Source organism: Eptatretus burgeri, chromosome 5 (genome assembly GCF_056783735.1).
Source record: "Eptatretus burgeri isolate ZD-2024b chromosome 5, Ebu_testis_v1, whole genome shotgun sequence".
Lineage (NCBI taxonomy): Eukaryota > Metazoa > Chordata > Myxini > Myxiniformes > Myxinidae > Eptatretus > Eptatretus burgeri.
Genome location: NC_140965.1, coordinates 69,900,475 through 69,920,322, shown reverse-complemented (window position 1 = coordinate 69,920,322; position 19,848 = coordinate 69,900,475). Strand labels below are relative to the sequence as shown.

At 44.0% G+C, this 19,848-nt stretch overlaps 1 protein-coding gene across 2 annotated transcripts in view; it reads left to right on the top strand.

Moving 5' to 3' along the window:
* Positions 1 to 1,391: 1,391 nt before the first annotated feature.
* MAPKAP1 (MAPK associated protein 1) overlaps positions 1,392 to 19,848 on the top strand; it is a 269,365-nt gene continuing 250,908 nt past the window's right edge. For both annotated transcript variants that reach the window (XM_085882336.1, XM_085882335.1), the window contains exon 1: positions 1,392 to 2,862. In XM_085882336.1, the coding sequence (XP_085738462.1) occupies positions 2,544 to 2,862 (319 nt within the window). In that variant the 5' untranslated portion in view covers positions 1,392 to 2,543. The remainder of the gene's footprint in view (positions 2,863 to 19,848) is intronic.

Here is a 19,848-nt window from a genome sequence, read left to right as displayed (position 1 = left end):
TCTTCACTCTTTCATTCCTCTTTTTTCCCCGCCTTTGGAATAAACTCCCTCACTATTCATTCCCATTCTTTCCTCCAGGCCTTCAAAACAGCTGTTCACCACCACCTCTTATCATTCCCCATCCAAATCCTCGATCTTTTCTACCCCCATTCATCCACCCCAAACCCACTTCCTTCAAATTCCCTGCTTTCCTTCCTGAAAGTCCCTGTAATGTCCATCTTCTATTCCCCATGTGCCCTGTCCCCATCCCTCTCCCTTCCACAGATCTCCAAATGTCTCTGTTCCCCACTATTTTGTCCTTCCCACTCCTGCCCCTCTTGTCTCATGCCCCCCTTGATGTGCGTTGTGTGTTCGCTCTCATACGAGCCTCGACAAGGTATACAACAAAAAAATAAAAAAGGTGCTTGGTGCCAGAGGCAAATCTTCAGCTTTCACTCCTCACTACCCCCCAACACTCCCACGCACAATTAACTTTGCGGTTGAGGACATCGGGTTGGAGGGGGGTTGAAGACTGAGGGTTGGGTGGGGGGTTGTGCAATGATATTCCGAATGATGTGTTCTCTTGACGTGCTACTATATGAACAACAACCGCTAAATCCCTGTCTGTGGTGCCCATTATGTTGATATTGGGCCCGTGAAGTTTGAAAGTAAAGATGAGTAAACTCCTCCCCTCTTTCCTTCCCCCCCTGTTTCCATTCCCCCCTAACCCTATTTCCCCCTTTCATTTCCTCCACCTTCCCACTCCTCCCCCGCTCCCCCATTCCTCCACCCCAATACTTCCCCACCTCTCATTCTTTCCCCCACTATTTGCCCCTCCCCTACTCCTTCCCCCCACTCCTTCCCCCATTCCGTTCCCCCACTTCTCCCCCCTACTCCTTCCCTTCATTCCGTCCCCCTACTCCTTCCCTCCACTCCATCGCCCCACTCCTCCCCCACACTCCTTCCCCCATTCCGTTCCCCTCATTCCGTCCCCCAACTCCTTCCCCTCATTCCGTCCCCCCACTCCTTCTCCATACTTCTTTCTCCCTATTCCTTTCCCCCAATTCCTTTCCCCCACTCCTTCCCCCACTCCTTGCTCCTCCCCCACTCCTTGCCCTTCCCCCACTTCTTTCTCCCTATTCCTTTCCCCCACTCCTTCCCCCCACTCCTCCCCCTCTCCCTACTCCTTCCCTCATTCCGTCCCCCACTCCTTGCCCCTCCCTCCTCCCCCTCCCCTACTCCTTCCCCTCCCTCCTCCCCCTCCCCCTACTCCTTCCCCTCCCCCTACTCCTTCCCTCATTCCGTCCCCCACTCCTTGCCCCTCCCCCTACTCCTTCCCTCATTCCGTCCCCCCACTCCTTGCCCCCATTCCTTCCCCCCATTCCGTTCCCCCACTTCTTTCCCCCTATTCCTTTCCCCCCTCCCCCTTCACGCCTCTCCCCACCCCACACATGAGAAGTGCTTCACCGATCTCCTGTGGAACGGGAAGACCGTGCATTCTCCGTGTCTTCCCGCCATTCTGTCCTTTCCTCCACTGGGTTTTCCACGGGAAGCGGCCTCGCTTCCATCCGTCGTCTCTCCATTCGCACTGCGAACGCCGCTTGTGTGGTGCTCTGCGTCTGGATTCCGGGCCTAACGCTCTCGACTAGATATCTCTGCGTTCCGGTGTTCACCCTTTCGCCCTTTACTCCTAGCCGAGCACCGTAGGCCCTTCTGGTGGAATTGGCGGTTTATCTTCCTTGCGTCCGATCATTGCTTGCGATTCGGACCTGGACCGGTTGGTATCGACCTCGGAAATTCTATGATGTGTTCGTGCGAATCCTTAAGAGACCGCGTTCCTCTTTGCAAGCCTTGATCTGACCTTTGCCCATCTCGCTCTTGACATTCACCTAAATGGAGAAAATAGCAGCTCGGGCGAAGATGTGACGATTTCTGCCTTTGTGTTTGGTCCGTTTGTTCTTTTGCGATGTAAGTGATATTCGTTTCGCTGCACTGTGCCAGGTTTTGTTTGGGACTCCTTGTCCATGCTCTGTGTTACAGGTGAAAGACTCTCGGATTGTTAAACCCAGGTAGACTGGTTGCTTTTATTTTGAGAATCTCATCTTCATTCTTCAAGCTTGAGCTTGACGCTTCCAGAAAGTCAAACGCAAAGCCATGAACGAACTCGTCCTGAAACGTCCGTCCTTGCAGTCGGCGTGATGCGAGCTTAACGGAATAGTCTTTCTGGTATCTCTGGGTTTATCTCGAAGTTAACCATCAAAGTTTCTTTTCTTTCCTGAAACCGTCAGTTGCTGCTGCCCAAAGCCATGCTGAAACACTGTTTGCTTCCAGACCCGACAGCTGGACTACTCTGCTTTCTACACCTTCCGCTCCTCTGTCCCCATTTGCTACGCCATTGAGTCTCATCTTGATGAGAAGAGGCATGTTGCAGGCGTAAGAGCTTTTGTACTTTTTGCTTTGTCGTAGTGTTCATATCAAGCAGGGAGTAAACCAGTTTTGTGGCAAAGTTGCTGCGGAAGGCCGGACACCCTCGGACTCGGAACGTCGGAGTCCCGCCGAGGGACATGGCCTTCCTTGACGATCCGGCAGTATTGCTTGCCCACATCAGGCAATCGCACGTGACGAGCGACGACACTGGCATGTGCGAGATGGTGTTTGTGGATCATGATGTAGAGTGGGCTGGATCACAACTTTCAGCGCAGTTGTCAGAATGCGCAGCCAAGGGGCCCGCTGGAAGCAAATCTGCCCTCGAGACGGGTTTGAATACTGGGGAGAGGGCAGTCCAGGAGCAGAGCACCGACGATGGCCTTCATGCTGGGTATGCACAGTCCATGGATATCACCTCGGGATGGGACTTTGGTATCCGTCCTCGCTCCAACACCGGTTAGTGGCTACAACAACAACTGTTGTTTTAAAAAAACAAATTCCATTTAAAAGTTGAATGTGGTATTTTTGTGTACTGTAGTTATTGCAGGAAATAATGACTGATCAGGATAGTTTGAAAACAGGTGCTTAAGAGAGATCCTTTCCCAGTGGAATTGATTTGATGCTGCACTTCGTGTACCATGCACTGTGTTCTTTTATACATCTATGTTTTGCTTCCTGTGGTTGTAGTTGTTTCACCATTTTGGAATAAGCAGAGATGTCCGGATCTACATGTTGATTTTTATGCCTCCGCGCCAAGGGTGCCGGAGGCATTATGTTTCTGGGTTGTTTAATATATTATGTTTTTGTTTATCTTTGGAATTATGTTATTCTTAATTAGTATTTTGGAAGCTGAGGTCAAAGGATTTTGGATGCCGTGTTGGTTCCCTGCGCGGGGCATGGAGTGTGCGGGGCATTGGTTGGTTTGAATGGCAGAGCTGTGATCGTGTTCTGTGGATGAAGGCAGTGGTGAAGCACACACTGCTCATTCAACCGAGTTGGAAACACTTTATTTTTGAATGATGTGCTGAGTTTATTTCTCGTTTATATCTCTCATCACCAATTAATGAAAAAACAAACAAACATTTCATCGTGTGTGCTTTAACTTCTGGTGTCAGTTGAAGTAACAGGGCACAGTATGAATTAGAGGGGGAGCACTCGGTAGAGTGCAAAACCTCCGCCGCCAATACTGCTGGGTCACTCAAGTGAACCTTATATCTTATTCATTAAATATGACGTCAACAGTGCTGACAGTTATAGTTCTTTTCTCCAACATTTTTTTTTGGGGGGGGGGGATTGGAAATCACTTAAAACATGTAGAAATGCAAAAAAAAAAATTCAAATATTTTTTCAAAATGGCCGCCAAAGCGGCCATATTGGATTTTGGACAGAGTCTAAAATATAATGGCATGGTCTTTGGACCATACCTAATCCCCTCACCAAGTTTCGTTGAAATCCGTCGAGGGGTTTTTCCGCAATACTGTTTACACACAAACAAACAAACAGACAAGCAGTCATAGACTGGTACTTACGAAATCGTCAACTTGACCTCTGACCTTGTCGAATAAAAGCTGTCTCCAGAGAAGGTAGCGACGCAAACCAGAAGTTTCTACGATGATTCTGTACCAAACCATCAAAAATCACGTTTGACCTCACTGTGACCTTGACCTTTGACCGATTTTGACCAAAATCTAAGCAGCACTGGCCATCACCCTCCTGAATCACGTGGTGTAATTTGACATTGGTTGCTTCTTCCGTTCTCGAGTTATCTGTACCAAGCCATTAAAAATCGAATATTTGACCTCACCGTGACCTTGACCTTTGACCTATTTTGACCAAAATCTAATCAGCACTAGCCATCATGCTCCTGAATCACGTGGTGTAATTTCACATTGGTAGCTTCTTCCGTTCTCGAGTTATCGTGCCTACAAACAAACAAACAAACAAGCAGTCACAGACTGGTACTTACGAAATCATCAACTTAACCTCTGACCTTGTCGAATAAAAGCTGTCTCTGGAGAAGATAGCGACACAAACCAGAAGTTTCTACGATGATTCTGTACCAAACCATCAAAAATCGAATGTTTTGGATGTTTGACCTCACCATGACCTTGACCTTTGACCGATTTTGACCAAAATCTAATCAGCGCGAGCCACCACCCTCCTGAATCACGTGGTGTAATTTGACATTGGAAGCTTCTTCCGTTCTTGAGTTATCATTTTTTGGATGTTTGACCTCACTGTGACCTTGACCTTTGACCGATTTTGACCAAAATCTAATCAGCACTAGCCATCACCCTCCTGAATCACGTGGTGTAATTTGACATTGGCAGCTTCTTCCGTTCTCGAGTTATCTGTACCAAACCATCAAAAAATCGACTATTTGACCTCACTGTGACCTTAACCTTTGACCGATTTTGACCAAAATCTAATCAGCACTAGCCATCACACCCTGAATCACGTGGTGTAATTTGACATTGGTAGCTCCTTCCGTTCTCGAGTTATCGTGCCTACAAACAAACAAACAAACACACAAACAAACAAACAAACAAACAAACAAGCAGTCATAGACTGGTACTTACAAAATCATCAACTTGACCTCTGACCTTGTCTAATAAAAGCATGAATCAGTCAGAAGCCCAAGGGGAGCTTGAATTCTAAATTCATTGTGGTCTACGATTTTACACTGTTGTTTGCAGATAATGAGTCCCATACAAAAACTAGATTTCTTATAAAAATTCCATTTTTTTGTTTTTATTTTTAAAAAAGTGATTCAGTACCAGGAGGATATGCCAGATAATAGGTGTATTACTTTTCAGAAGAATCTGATAAAAGACTTATTATTTATAATATATAGCAGTTATTCATCGCTGTTCCAGAATTTCGACAACCGAGTTTTAAGCGTCCTAAGCGATCGCTAAAATCGAAGTTAAAACTAACTCGTAACGTCGAGCGAAGCAAAATATCTCCATTTCTCCACGCAAAACCTTCACTCAACTCACTCAACGACGTGTCTGCTCGAGCGCACTGCATCATGGGACGACCCGTGACTCGTTGAGTGAAATATTTTTTATACAATCTTAAAACGTCTCCAAAACATCCGATTTTTACCACAATTTCGACAACCGAGTTTTAAGCGTCCCAAGCGATCGCAAAAACCGAAGAGAAAATTAAAATCGAAGTTAAAACGAACTCGTAACGTCGAGCGAAGCAAAAATACTCCATTTCTCCACATGAATTTACGGAATTATGTTTCACCTCACTGTGACCTTGACCTTTGACCGATTTTGACCAAAATCTAATCAGCACTAGCCATCACCCTCCTGAATCACGTGGTGTACTTTGACTTTGGTAGCTTCCTCCGTTCTCGAGTTATCATGCCTACAAACAAACAAACAAACAAACAAGCAGTCATAGACAGGTACTTACGAAATCGTCAACTTGACCTCTGACCTTGTCGAATAAAAGCTGTATCCAGAGAAGGTAGCGACGCAAACCAGAAGTTTCTACGATGATTCTGTACCAAACCATCATAAATCGAATATTTGACCTCACTGTGACCTTGACCTTTGACCGATTTTGACCAAAATCTAATCAGCGCTAGCCATCTTTTCTACCCCCGATAATCCACCCAAGCCCACTTCCTTCAATTCCCCTGCTTTCCTTCCTGAAAGTTCCTGTAATGTCCATCTTCTCTTCGCCATGTTCCCCATCCCATCCCCATCCCTCTCCCTTCCACATTTCACCGAATGTGTCTGTTCCCCACTGTTTTGTCCCTTCCACTCCTGCCCCTCTTATTTCATGCCCCCTTGCTGTGAGTTGTGTGTCAGCTCTCATACGAGTCTCGACAAGGTATACAAATAAAAACCAAAAAAAAAATCACCCTCCTGAATCACATGGTGTAATTTGACATTGGTAGCTTCTTCCATTCGCGAGTTATATTTTTTTAATGTTTGACCTCACTGTGACCTTGACCTTTGACAGATTTTGACCAAAATCTAATCAGCGCGAGCCATCACCCTCCTGAATCACGTGGTCTAATTTGACATTGGTAGCTTCTTCCGTTCGAGTTATAACTATTTTTTGGATGTTTGACCTCACTGTGACTATACAGTATAGACCGTCCGATTTGGACCAAAATATAATCAGCACCAGCCATCACCCTCCTGAATCACGTGGTGTAATTTGACATTGGTAGCTTCTTCCGTTCTCGAGTTATCGTGCCTACAAACAAACAAACAAACACACAAACAAGCAGTCATAGCCTGGTACTTACGAAATCGTCAACTTGACGTCTGACCTTGTCGAATAAAAGCTGTCTCTGGAGAAGGTAGCGACGCAAACCAGAAGTTTCTACGATGATTCTGTACCAAACCATCAAAAATCGAATGTTTTGGATGTTTGACCTCACTGTGACCTTGACCTTTGACCGATTTTGACCAAAATCTAATCAGCGCTAGCCACCACCCTCCTGAATCACGTGGTGTAATTTGACATGGAAGCTTCTTCCGTTCTCGAGTTATCATTTTTTGGTTGTTTGACCTCACTGTGACCTTGACCTTTGACCGATTTTGACCAAATTCTAATCAGCACTAGTTATCAGCCTCCTGAATCACCTGGTGTAATTTGACATTGGTAGCTCCTTCTATTCTCGAGTTATTGTGCCTACAAACAAACAAACAAACAAACAAGCAGTCATAGACTGGTACTTACGAAATCGTCAACTTGACCTCTGACCTTGTCTAATAAAAGCTGTCTCGAGAGAAGGTAGCGAAGCAAACCAGAAGTTTCTACGATAATTCTGTACCAAACCATCAAAAATCGAATGTTTTGGATGTTTGACCTCACTGTGACCTTGACCTTTAACGATTTTGACCAAAATCTAATCAGCGCTAGCCACCACCCTCCTGATTCACGTGGTGTAATTTGACATCGGTAGCTTCTTCCGTTCTCGAGTTATCATTTTTTGGATGTTTGACCTCACTGTGACCTTGACCTTTGACCGATTTTGACCAAAATCCAATCAGCACTAGCCATCAGCCTCCTGAATCACGTGGTTTAATTTGACATTGGTAGCTTCTTCCGTTCTCGAGTTATCGTGCCTCCAAACAAACAAACAAACAAACAAGCAGTCATAGAATGGTACTTACGAAATCGTCAACTTGACCTCTGACCTTGTCTAATGAAAGCTGTCTCTTGAGAAGGTAGCGACGCAAACCAGAAGTTTGTACGATGATTCTGTACCAAACCATCAAAAATCGAATGTTTTGGTTGCTTGACCTCACTGTGACCTTCACCTTTGACTGAATTTGGCCAAAATCTACTCAGCACTAGCCATCACCCTCCTTAATCACGTGTTGTAATTTGACATTGATAGCTTCTTCCGTTCTCGAGTTATCTGTACCAAACCATCAAAAATCGAATATTTGACCTCACCGTGACCTTGACCTTTGACCAATTTTGACCAAAATCTAATCAGCGCTTGCCATCACCCTCCTGAATCATGTGGTGTAATTTGACATTGGTAGCTTCTTCCGTTTTCGAGTTATAATTTTTTTTGATGTTTGACCTCACTGTGACCTTGACCTTTGACCGATTTTGACCAAAATGTAATCAGCGCTAGCCATCACCCTCCTGAATCGCATGGTGTAATTTGACATTGGTAGCTTCTTCTGTTCTTGAGTTATCGTGCCTACAAACAAACAAACAAACACACAAACAAACACACAAACAAACAAACAGAAACGGAACTGATCAATATACTTACGAAATCTTTAGATTTCGTAAATAACAAACACACAAACAAACAAACAAACAGAAATGGAAGTCATCAATATACTTACGAAATCTTTAGATTTCGTAAGTAACAAACAGAAAGGGGTGAAAACAGTAACCTCTGATCTTCGATGGCGGAGGTTAACTGGAACGCACTCGGTAGAGCGTATATCTCCGTCAGGCTGAACACTTTACGTTTTGTCTCCCACTGATTGGCCGGATCTGGATCCCGACTGAACCAACATCTAATCGGCTTGTTTTTGTTATCTTCCCAACTCGTCCACCAAGTTTTGTCATAACCCGTCTTTAACTTTTTGAAACATCATGCTCCATATCGTTTTTGACCCTTTCTCTCAATTGTGAAGAATCACTTAAAAAATTCCATTGTCTGGATCCAGATCCTGATCTTCACCAAAATCTCATAAATTTGTCCTTGTCACACATCCAACGTCTCCACCAAATTTTGTCCAAATCCATCTTCAACTTTTTGAGATATCCTGTTCACAGACAAACAGACAGGTGAAAACATAACCTCCATCCACCCTCAGTGGCGGAGGTACTTATGCAAGATATTATATGACATCGTGATTATTATTATTATTATTATTATTATTATTATTATGTTTTTTGTTATTTCGCCAAGGGGGCTGAGCATAATTTCTTTAAAGATGGCATTATAGTGTGAATTGGTTTTGATACGTGGTTTAAAGGATACCAACGGTGTTTCTTCGAGTTGATTTGAGTGTCTTTGACTTTCTTTATATAATAACCTGGTGTTTGCTTCGCGGTTAAGGTGGTGCCTTGGGATCCTAGGGTCCTGAGTTCAAGCCCCGTTGGCTGCTGAATTAACACCATGGGGTTGACTCAGCTTGTCATCCTTCCAAGGTCGGCGAAGTGAGTACCAGTGGAACAACTAAAAGGCTGCACACAAAGGGAAGGGGTATCAACGGATTGATTAAAATCTGGTATTGGTATGGCGCAGGCATGATGGGCCGAATGGCCTCCTCCTGTGCATAAAAATTCCCTGTAATTCCTTGATATTCCAAGATCCAGGACAGTCATCTGAGTTAATCCATGTGAAATCGACCAATTTCAAGGAATCTCTCGACTCGGCCATCTCCGAAATCTTGTAAAAAATGTTTTTTTTGATATGTGTTTCCTTGACATCTTTCATGGAAAAAGCCAAACCTTGAGAGCCTATTTCCTCATATTTTGCTGATGGTGTTGCCAATGGTGCGAGTTTGGCAAACCTCAAGCTCCAGAAACTCATCTTTGGGCACACAGCTAAGTGCCGGGAGAAAGGGAGGATTTTGCTTTTATTATTTTCTGTCCCCTTGTCTGTATTAAAGTCTGTGTGGGCTCGCGTTCCATTTTTATTTTTGCACTTTGAATTTCTACCATTGTAAATATTTGATTTATTTTCATTAAATCCCCGTATTTATTTAAGTTGCTTGTGTTGTCTATTTGTTGTGGGTTCAAGTATAAAACCATTTGCCTCTGTCCTTGCCGCCTTTCCGTCCCGTGAGCGCCATTAATTTCCAAGGATCACGTGTTCGCCTCCAAAGGAGAAAACCGTTTGGCTCTCCATCCAGGAAGGGGCTAAACCCCCTGGACACGACAATATCTATAGTGTGCAAGTCCAGCAACTGAAGGCCTTAACAATCACACAGTTGTTTGTCGAGCCTTGTTTTGAATCTGAGGTTGTGTGAAACGTGGTGTGTCCTGTAATCTGACCAGGAAAGCGATGTAAAGCGAATCTTTCCTTGTTTAAGGGATGATTGCTCCCTTAAAGGGGATTGATGGTTCAACAACACAGGTCTAAATACCACATGCAGTGCACTCGTACAAGCTTCTTCCAAAAAGACTTGAACCGAGTCAGACAGACTTAAGGTGTGTGCAACGGGAGGCTTTTGTACATTTTCTCCCCATTGAGAGGCAGTGAGCACGTGGAATTCAAGGTGGCTGCTCAAGGAGATGCTTGGTCAAGTAGAGATATCTTTACAACGAAAGCTACATCCATTGTGACGCACGAGGAATGACTTTCTTACAAGAGGTTGACGTCACTTCCATAGCCAGTTTCTTGTCATGAGAAACATTTAATAGAATGAAACCATTGCTTTTATCCAGCCTGAAAAGGGGGAAATCCAATCGTTGCAACCGAACCTTACAATTTCACCAATGGAACACAGCAAATTCCAAGTCCTGTGGTTATTCACCAATCATAATGCAGCGATCCTCGTTTCTTGATCAATCCCAAACTTTGGCAAGGGTTTGTAAGTCTGTCACATCTACCTCACACCCTGACCTGGGGTCATCTTCTCGGAAGCTGCATATACTCTCCAAGTCAACTGCCATCTTGGCTTCCATGGAATACAAAGGCATTGATGGATTTTCCTTTGGAGCTGCACCTTCGTTACATAAAAGTTCCATGACACATCAATGGTTCGTCCTAGTAAGATCCATGGTTGTTTGTTGTGGTAAACTTCTGGATTATTCTGTGAAACAATGTCAGATTAATGAAACTAGTGGCATATAATAAGCGTGCATGGAAGCGTATAATGAGCAAAATAAGCATGTCAGGTTAATTTAAACCAGAGAGTTGGTGTCAAAGCCACCCAATGCTCGCCTGTTTATACATTTATCGTTTTTAAAAGACTAGTCTAAGAATATTTTTTTTATAAAGCATTGCAGTGAAGTCTCATCCAAATAATGTTAAAGCAATATATGTATTTGTATACTGCAATCAGTAAAAAAAATAGTGTGGTAGATAAAAACATTAGAAAGGAAATAACTTGCACCAAAACTTTAACATTTTCACGCTCATGCTGACGACGCTCACACTCGCGCCGGGGGTATCGCTATAGCTCTCTGTTCTTCGAACAGGTGAGCTAAAAATGAATGGTGCCAACACACAATACATTGCAGGAAAGAGTATCTCGATAGTAATACTATATTAACGATAAACTACTATAAAGTACAAGAGTTTAAACATAATAGTATCACTGCGGTACATTTTGTAGTTGTACTATACTATAGTTGTACGATTGTATGCCACTAGTTATATACCCAACAAGTATTGCAATGTGGCAAACAGGCCTGGGAACTTGCTCGGATTTAGCTGGTGGGGGTTGCAGTCGTTTTGACACGATCCATGGGAGTCGAACCAGTTAACCGAAACGGACGGGGACTGTAGCAATATAATGGAATGTGTTATGAGAGTTATTAATCCTTACTATAATTCACGGACCGGTATTTGTGTGTTTGTCTCGCTACTCCTCCGACAGTTCTGGTTTGATTACATCCAGACCTCCTCTATAGGATCAACATGACCCCAATTAGTGTTTAGGTTTTACCTTTGCTTGTAGTCTTGGGGAAGGTGGGGGATGAAAATTCTCTATGTTAATGTGTATTGTGTCGCGCCGCCTCCAGGTGGGAGAGGGTATTACAAGTCTCCGTCATTTACAGTGCAGTATTCCTGTCTCCACATTTTCCAGTGCAGTGAGGTGTTTTGAATTATAAGCAGGAGGTATGTTTTTGCTTCATGCACGTAACCTGGGTATTTTCCATCCCCCCTCTTCAAAGCAGTCAGTTTCCTATACATTGCCCATAGTGCGTTAGAAGAATGTGTTGCATGCTTGGAGCAAGATCGCCCAAAGGGCTGGTACTCTGCTCGCCAGAGAAGTTTGAATAGTGATGTTACATTGATGGACTGACTGATGAATGCAACTGAGGTTGTGGATCTATTGATGTAGGGTAATCTACTGATCTAGATCCATGGCTGAGGTTGTAGTTCCACCATTTGGAGAGGTTCTGGGCTGAATGGATCGTAACCTCGAGAAAGAATGCTGTCTTGCTGATCTGGGCAGTCGGGAAACCAATCAATTGCTTCCAAGTTAAAAGTTCTTACTTTAGGTAAGGGAAGTATTTCAAGGTTTACAATTAAAATAAAGTTCTATATAGGGTGTTGTGAAATTAAGATCTCTCTCTCTCTCTCTCTCTCTCTCTCTCTCTCTCTCTCTCTCTCTCTCTCTCTCTCTCTCTCTCTCTCTCTCTCTCTCTCTCTCTCTCTCTCTCTCTCTCTCTCTCTCTCTCTCTCTCTCTCTCTCTCTCTCTCTCTCTCTCTCTCTCTCTCTCTCTCTCTCTCTCTCTCTCTCTCTCTCTCTCTCTCTCTCTCTCTCTCTCTCTCTCTCTCTCTCTCTCTCTCTCTCTCTCTCTCTCTCTCTCTCTCTCTCTCTCTCTCTCTCTCTCTCTCTCTCTCTCTCTCTCTCTCTCTCTCTCTCTCTCTCTCTCTCTCTCTCTCTCTCTCTCTCTCTCTCTCTCTCTCTCTCTCTCTCTCTCTCTCTCTCTCTCTCTCTCTCTCTCTCTCTCTCTCTCTCTCTCTCTCTCTCTCTCTCTCTCTCTCTCTCTCTCTCTCTCTCTCTCTCTCTCTCTCTCTCTCTCTCTCTCTCTCTCTCTCTCTCTCTCTCTCTCTCTCTCTCTCTCTCTCTCTCTCTCTCTCTCTCTCTCTCTCTCTCTCTCTCTCTCTCTCTCTCTCTCTCTCTCTCTCTCTCTCTCTCTCTCTCTCTCTCTCTCTCTCTCTCTCTCTCTCTCTCTCTCTCTCTCTCTCTCTCTCTCTCTCTCTCTCTCTCTCTCTCTCTCTCTCTCTCTCTCTCTCTCTCTCTCTCTCTCTCTCTCTCTCTCTCTCTCTCTCTCTCTCTCTCTCTCTCTCTCTCTCTCTCTCTCTCTCTCTCTCTCTCTCTCTCTCTCTCTCTCTCTCTCTCTCTCTCTCTCTCTCTCTCTCTCTCTCTCTCTCTCTCTCTCTCTCTCTCTCTCTCTCTCTCTCTCTCTCTCTCTCTCTTTCTCTTTCTCTTTCTCTTTCTCTTTCTCTTTCTCTTTCTCTTTCTCTTTCTCTTTCTCTTTCTCTTTCTCTTTCTCTTTCTCTTTCTCTTTCTCTTTCTCTTTCCCCAGACTCTTCACAGTGTCTGTACCGCCGAAGCAGCTTCTTGAGTAAAGGGTTATGCTGGGTGGTTTGCCATTGCCTTCCCAGCAGTAGTTAGGGCAGGAATTTGACCATGGTGCAGGTGATAGCGCGCTTCCTCTTCGCAAAGGACAGTTTTTTTTTTAATGTGCACCAATTAATGCTGACAGACGGTATTCCCGTTTAACGTCCATCTGAGAGATGGCACACACATTGATGAATCACGCTGCTTGTGAAACACTGGGAGGACAACTTATAGCTCGTCAGATAATTAAACCCAGGCTAGACAGCTTAGAGACGAGTGTACATATCTCAAAGCCATCCTGCCAGCCCAAAATAATTTACAGCAATCCTTTAGTACCCTTGCCAGAGGAGAGGGTATTGTATTCGGGTCCATTTGTTACTTGACAAAAAATAGTTATTTTTTTGGATAAATATGTTGATCGCTTCCGTTTGTGTTTTTGTTTATCTGTCCACTCACCTTTAATCGCTTACAGATCACAATTTAAACATATCTTCACGAAACTTTACCAAATTGAGTTGGTGGTCCGACATAATCCTATTTATTTTTGAGGTCAAATGGTCATCAATGACCAAAGATCAACAACTTTTTTAAATTTCTAAAATCCTCCATTTTCATCGGATTGACTTCAAATTTGAAGAAGATTTGCATATCAGGTCACTGAATTCAACCACCAATTATTGTTAAGGTCAAAAGGTCAACATAGGCCTAATTTCTAAAATTGAGAGATGGGGCCAAAAACTATATATTGTTGTGGGGCCAGGTATCGGTGGCGAGCACGACCGCTAGGGGGAGCAGTAGAGTCGGCTCCACTGAACACACTGGAATTTAGGTCATGATCCTCAGATAAATCCGAAGGTCCTTTACAGGACCATGAATCGCCAATTATAATTCGACCTCGTGGAGTAGGGTTAATTGCCAACTTCAATATACCTAAGTACCCACGCGGCAAAGCTTGCTGGGGAATTCACACCCTCGGCAGGCCTCGAGCGGAACGAGCCGTTACCGTGCTCGAACCGTGCGTAACCCGAGCGGATGGTTACCGAGGCCCGTCGGTACAAATGTACAACTACGGCAACGGCCTTCCTAATCCCCAATACGCACCGTGGCAAACCAATGGCAGAAATGACAAAGAACGAGCTGGTACATTCAACAAGAGGGGAATTTATTAACAACAATAATTGGGGAGGGGAACACAGAGCAGAGTTATCATGAATATGCAGTCAATGTACAAGGGCGAGATACTTAAGCAATGTCTACTTATCGGACTGGCGACGCGCACGCACCCGCACACACACACACACACACACACCAAGAAATGGGGCCAATTGCCCTTTATTGTGCCCTACAGCTCGGGAGGGAAGACGAGCTGAGGGAAGGGCCTGTTCTTGCACCTGCCCGCCTCGTGCGGTAACGTTGATCTTGTTCGGTGGCGGGACTCGAATCCGCGCCGATATACCAGGCACCGAGGGATCAAGTATTCAGCCAAGGATGCCAGCCAGCTCGAATAATGACGAGGCGAGGGATCACCGTGATGAGACCAGCGACAAGACAAGACGAGACCAGCGCCAGCGACAAGATGAGACCAGCGCCAGCGACAAGACGAGACCAGCGCCAGCGACAAGATGAGGCCAGCGCAAGCGACAAGACGAGACCGGCTACGAGATGACCGTGCCGTGCCGTCTATTTTTTCTCCGACGGGGTGGGGAACATGTTACCGCACCCCACATTCGCCGGGGGAAATCGGTTGTCTCCCCGTGATTGGTTGGGGGGCATGTCGGGGCATCTCGATCCCCCTCCCCCCAAAGAGACTCTCCTTCTCTTGGAGCTCGCTCTGCGCCCATTGGCTGAAATGCGGAAAACGTGCTCGCTCCCTTCCGATTGGCCGAAGCGTGGAGTCAGAACTTCGGTGACCGAGGGAACTCCGCCCACATGCGTGTTCGACACTCCATCGTGCGGGGAATGGTCCAGAGTGTTGTTAGTGAAAATCCTATCTATAAAATAACTGTGCAGTGTACATACACTTAATTCCCATTCGACAAGGGACGGGACCCTCACTAGAAACACACACTTACCGATATAACTGTTCTATAAGGACCTGAATGTTGAGTGCTCATGTCTGCCATATTCGTAACACTATATCATGATTTCTCAAGAAGTTGTGGACAACTTATGACAAAATTAGATGGATTTAAGTTGGTTAGGTGCCAAGAACAAGTCAATTTGATTTTGGTTCAGATCCAGCCAATCAATGGGATAGAAAATGTAAACTGTTCAGCCTGTCAGAGGTAAGCACTCTTCTGAGTGTCATTCTACTTCATTCTGTTTTGCCAAGTGTCATTCTATGAGTGATTTTTCATTTGTCTGTTTGCTTGTTCGCACAGAATGTGAGTACGGTTCTTCTCTGCTACCGCTTGTTGGATTGACACAAAATTATCACAATACGAGTGACACTCATGTAGAATGTTTTTTGATAATTATGAAGTCATAAATCATGAGGTGTGGCAGCCACATTGGAAAAAAGGAAAAACATTGGACCTCTGTATCTTCGAAACCGCACATTGGCAAAAATAGAAACTTGGCACATGGCAAGCATTCCGCTTGGGGAATAAGTATGATTTTATTTTTTAAATGATGTCATGGGTGTCTTTGTTATGACATCATAATTGCAAATGTAGAACGCTAAATCCGATCATTATGAAATTTTTTGAGGGTTATCTAGGGGTTGGTCGACAGAAAAAATTGATCACATTATCGATTACGTGATTTGGCAATCATGTTTTTAAATTTTTTTTAATTTTAAAGAACCTTCAAAAATCTTCTTCTCCGTAACGGCTGGACAGATCGAGGCGAAACTTTATTATCGAGGCAAAACTTTAACTTTATGGCCACCTATCCCTGAGGAACAAAACGTTCCCATCCTATGACATCATAGATCTCGTGGTTTGTCAGCCATATTGGATTTATCTTGAAACCTTTAAAACATCTTCTCCAGAACGGCTTGACAGATCGAGGGGAAACTTCACACACGTGTTCCCCAAGTCTTGGGGACACCAGCGTGTTCACATATAATTGATAGGTCACATGGTCTAGTAGCCATATTGAATTGAACGAGAATATTTAAAAATTATTTCTCTTCAACCACTTCATCGATTGACGTGAAACTTCACAGTTCTAATCTGGTGGTGATGTTGAATATTTATTTTCAATTTCAACCTGATCAAATGCATGGTTTGGCAGCCAGAATTATTTAATTTTTTGAATCTGGGTTCTTATTTATTTACGTATTTTTGAATAAGGCTCACTTGGCTGCACCTGGATGGGTTTGAGGGTGGAGTAGCAGCTGAAACCTGAATCATATCCAGGTTCCTCCTGATGCCTGCCTCCATCTTTTCTTTTTGATTATTCGGGTCCTTCTGATGACTTCAGTGCTGGTGCCATTTGGTCTTCCATTTGATTTGAATTGAATCTATTTTAATCCCATTCTGAATTCAATTGAAGAATAATAATAATAAATGTCATTGGTCAGGGTCAGGTGTTCGATCAACGCAGGACATCTTGGTACTCAGTCACCACTGCCAGCATTTATAAAGTGGCAGTTATAGTTACGTCTATTATTAATTACAGAACACAACATTACACAAACATCACACTAAACAAGTCTTGGTGAGGGTCTGCAATCTCTGATTGCCCTTGTTCTTGTATTATGGTATTGTGATGGCCATGCTGGTCGATAACTCAGAGCCAGGCATGTTTACAAAAAAGACCAGGGATGCTGTCGCCAACACTCACCTCTTTTTGGATCTTCATGCTCAAGGTCGGTTTACCGTACCGGTCAGATGAATGGAGTAGATGGGGAAACGTGCTGGCAACTATGTGGCAGCTACCTTATTGACCGAGTGAACCAACACCACATGCCCCTCTCTATGGGCTACCATTAGAATTTGTAATCTCGGACCAATCGCCTCAGGAGCGCTACCCAAGATCAAACGTGAGCAGGATAAGTCAGGAAATGAATCAACAGTTTCATTAACTTATTGCACAAGCAAATCAACGAAAGAGTGGAAAATGATTGGAGAAATGGCAAGGGAGAAAAGTGAGAAATGGTGGGAAAAAAATCAGGATATGGGCATCACAAGCAATTCAAGGACATTTCCAGGCACATATACATTTCCCTTAACTTTATGCAAACATTCTGTTCCAGGCAACTTAGAACAACAAGATGGTATTCATGGAATACTTACCCTGCGCAGACAATGGTTTTGGAGATGGAGGTGCATTGTTTTTTGTTTTTTCCAAGATGGTGCCTGTACCCAATGACCTATGACATCATGCTTATCATTAAAATATTTGACAGGAGGAGGTGCCTCTATGGTGAAACTTTCGTGTCCATCAGACCAACAGTTGCTGAGAAAAACAATTCATAATGATCAGATAAATGTTGTACTTGTCGAATTATGACGTCATCATGAAGGCACCGATGACATCATCATTAACATATCGTATTCCACATGGGGAGTCGTTGACAATGAGCCAGGTCTCAATTTTTTTCCATGGAGTGGTTTCAGAGATATAGAGGTGTGAACTTTTTCCAAGATGGCGCCTGTACAACATGACCTGCGATGTAATTGTCATTAACATATTCTTCAGGAGGAGGCGCTCCTATGGTGAAAATTTGGTGTCATTTGGATCAAGAATTGCAGAGAAATAAAATTCATACTAATCCAATCAAGCGTTGTATTTGTCAAATTATGACGTCATAATTAAGGTACCGATGACATTATCATTAACATATGTTATTCCCCAAGGGGAATACTTGACAATAAGCCATGTTTCAATTTTTTCCCCTGGAGTGGTTTTGGAGATAAAGAGGTGTAACGTTTTTCGATTTTTCCAAGACGGCACCTGCACCACGTGACCTTCTTCTTCTTATTCTTCTTCTTCTTCTTCTTCTTCTTCTTCTTCTTATTCTTATTCTTCTTCTTATTCTTATTCTTATTCTTATTCTTATTCTTATTCTTATTCTTATTCTTATTCTTATTATTATTCTTATTATTATTCTTATTCTTATTATTCTTATTCTTATTATTCTTATTCTTATTATTCTTATTATTCTTATTCTTATTATTCTTATTCTTATTATTCTTATTCTTATTATTCTTATTCTTATTATTCTTATTCTTATTATTCTTATTCTTATTATTCTTCTTCCTCTTCTTCCTCTTCTTCCTCTTCTTCCTCTTCTTCCTCTTCTTCTTCTTCTTCCAGCTGCTCCCGTTAGGGGTTGCCACAGCGGATCATCCGTCTCCATTTCGCTCTATCCTCCACATCTTCCATTGACACTCCAACCACCCGCATGTCCGCCCTCACCGCATCCATGAACCTCTTCTTTGGCCTTCCTCTTCTCCTCCTACCTGGCGGCTCCATCCTCAGCATCCTTCTCCCGATGTACTCCACTTCCCTCCTGTGCACATGTCCAAACCATCTCAATCTCACCTCTCTTACTTTGTCTCCAAACCGTCCTACCTGCGCTGTCCCTCTAATATACTCATACTCATTTCCTATCCTGTCCATATAAGATATTATCCTGTCCATATATGCTCCGCTTCCTGTCTTTTTGTCAGCAGCACCACCTCCAAACCATACAACATAGCCGGTCTCACTACTGTCTTATATACTTTCCCCTTCACTCTTGCAGCTACCCTTCTGTCACAAATCACTCCTGCAACTCTTCTCCACCCACTCCATCCTGCCTGCACTCTCTTTTTCGCTTCTCTACCACACTCTCAGTTACTTTGGACAGTTGATCCCAAGTATTTAAACCCATCCACCTTCCCCACCTCAACTCCTTGCAACCGCACCATACCACCGCCCTCCCTCTCATTTACGCACATGTACTCCGTCTTACTCCTACTGACTATCATTCCCCTTCTCTCCAGTGCGTACCTCCACCGCTCGAGGCTCGCCTCAGCCTGCTCCCTACTCTCCCTACAGATCATGATGTCATCCGCGAACATCAAAGTCCATGGCGACTCCAGTCTGATCTCGTCCGTCAACCTGTCCATCACCACTGCAAACAGGAAAGGGCTCAGAGTCGATCCTTGGTGCAATCCCACTTTTACCTTCAACCGGTCCGTCATTCCTACCACACACCTCACCGCTGTCACACTGTCCTCATACATATCCTGCACAATCCTCACGTATTTCTCCACCACTCCCGACTTCCTCATGCAATGCCACAACTCCTGTCATTCGCTTTCTCTAAATCCACAAACAGACAATGCAACTCCTTCTGGCCTTCCCTATACTTCTCCATCAACATTCTCAAAGCAAACATCGCATCAGTGGTGCTCTTTCCTGGCATAAAGCCATATTGCTGCTCAAAAATCATCACCTCTCCTCTCAACCGAGCTTCCACTACTTTTTCCCACAACTTCATGGTGTGGCTTAACAACTTTATACCTCTGTAATTACCACAGCTCTGCACCTCATCCTTGTTCTTAAAATTCAGAACCAGTTCACTTACTCTCCACTCCTCAGGCATCCATTCACTTTCCAAGATTTTATTCAACAATCTGGTTAAAAACTCCACTGCCATCTCTCCTAAACACTTCCATGCCTCCACTGGTATATCATCTGGGCCAACCGCCTTTCCACTTTTCATCCTCTTCATAGCAATCCTCACTTCATC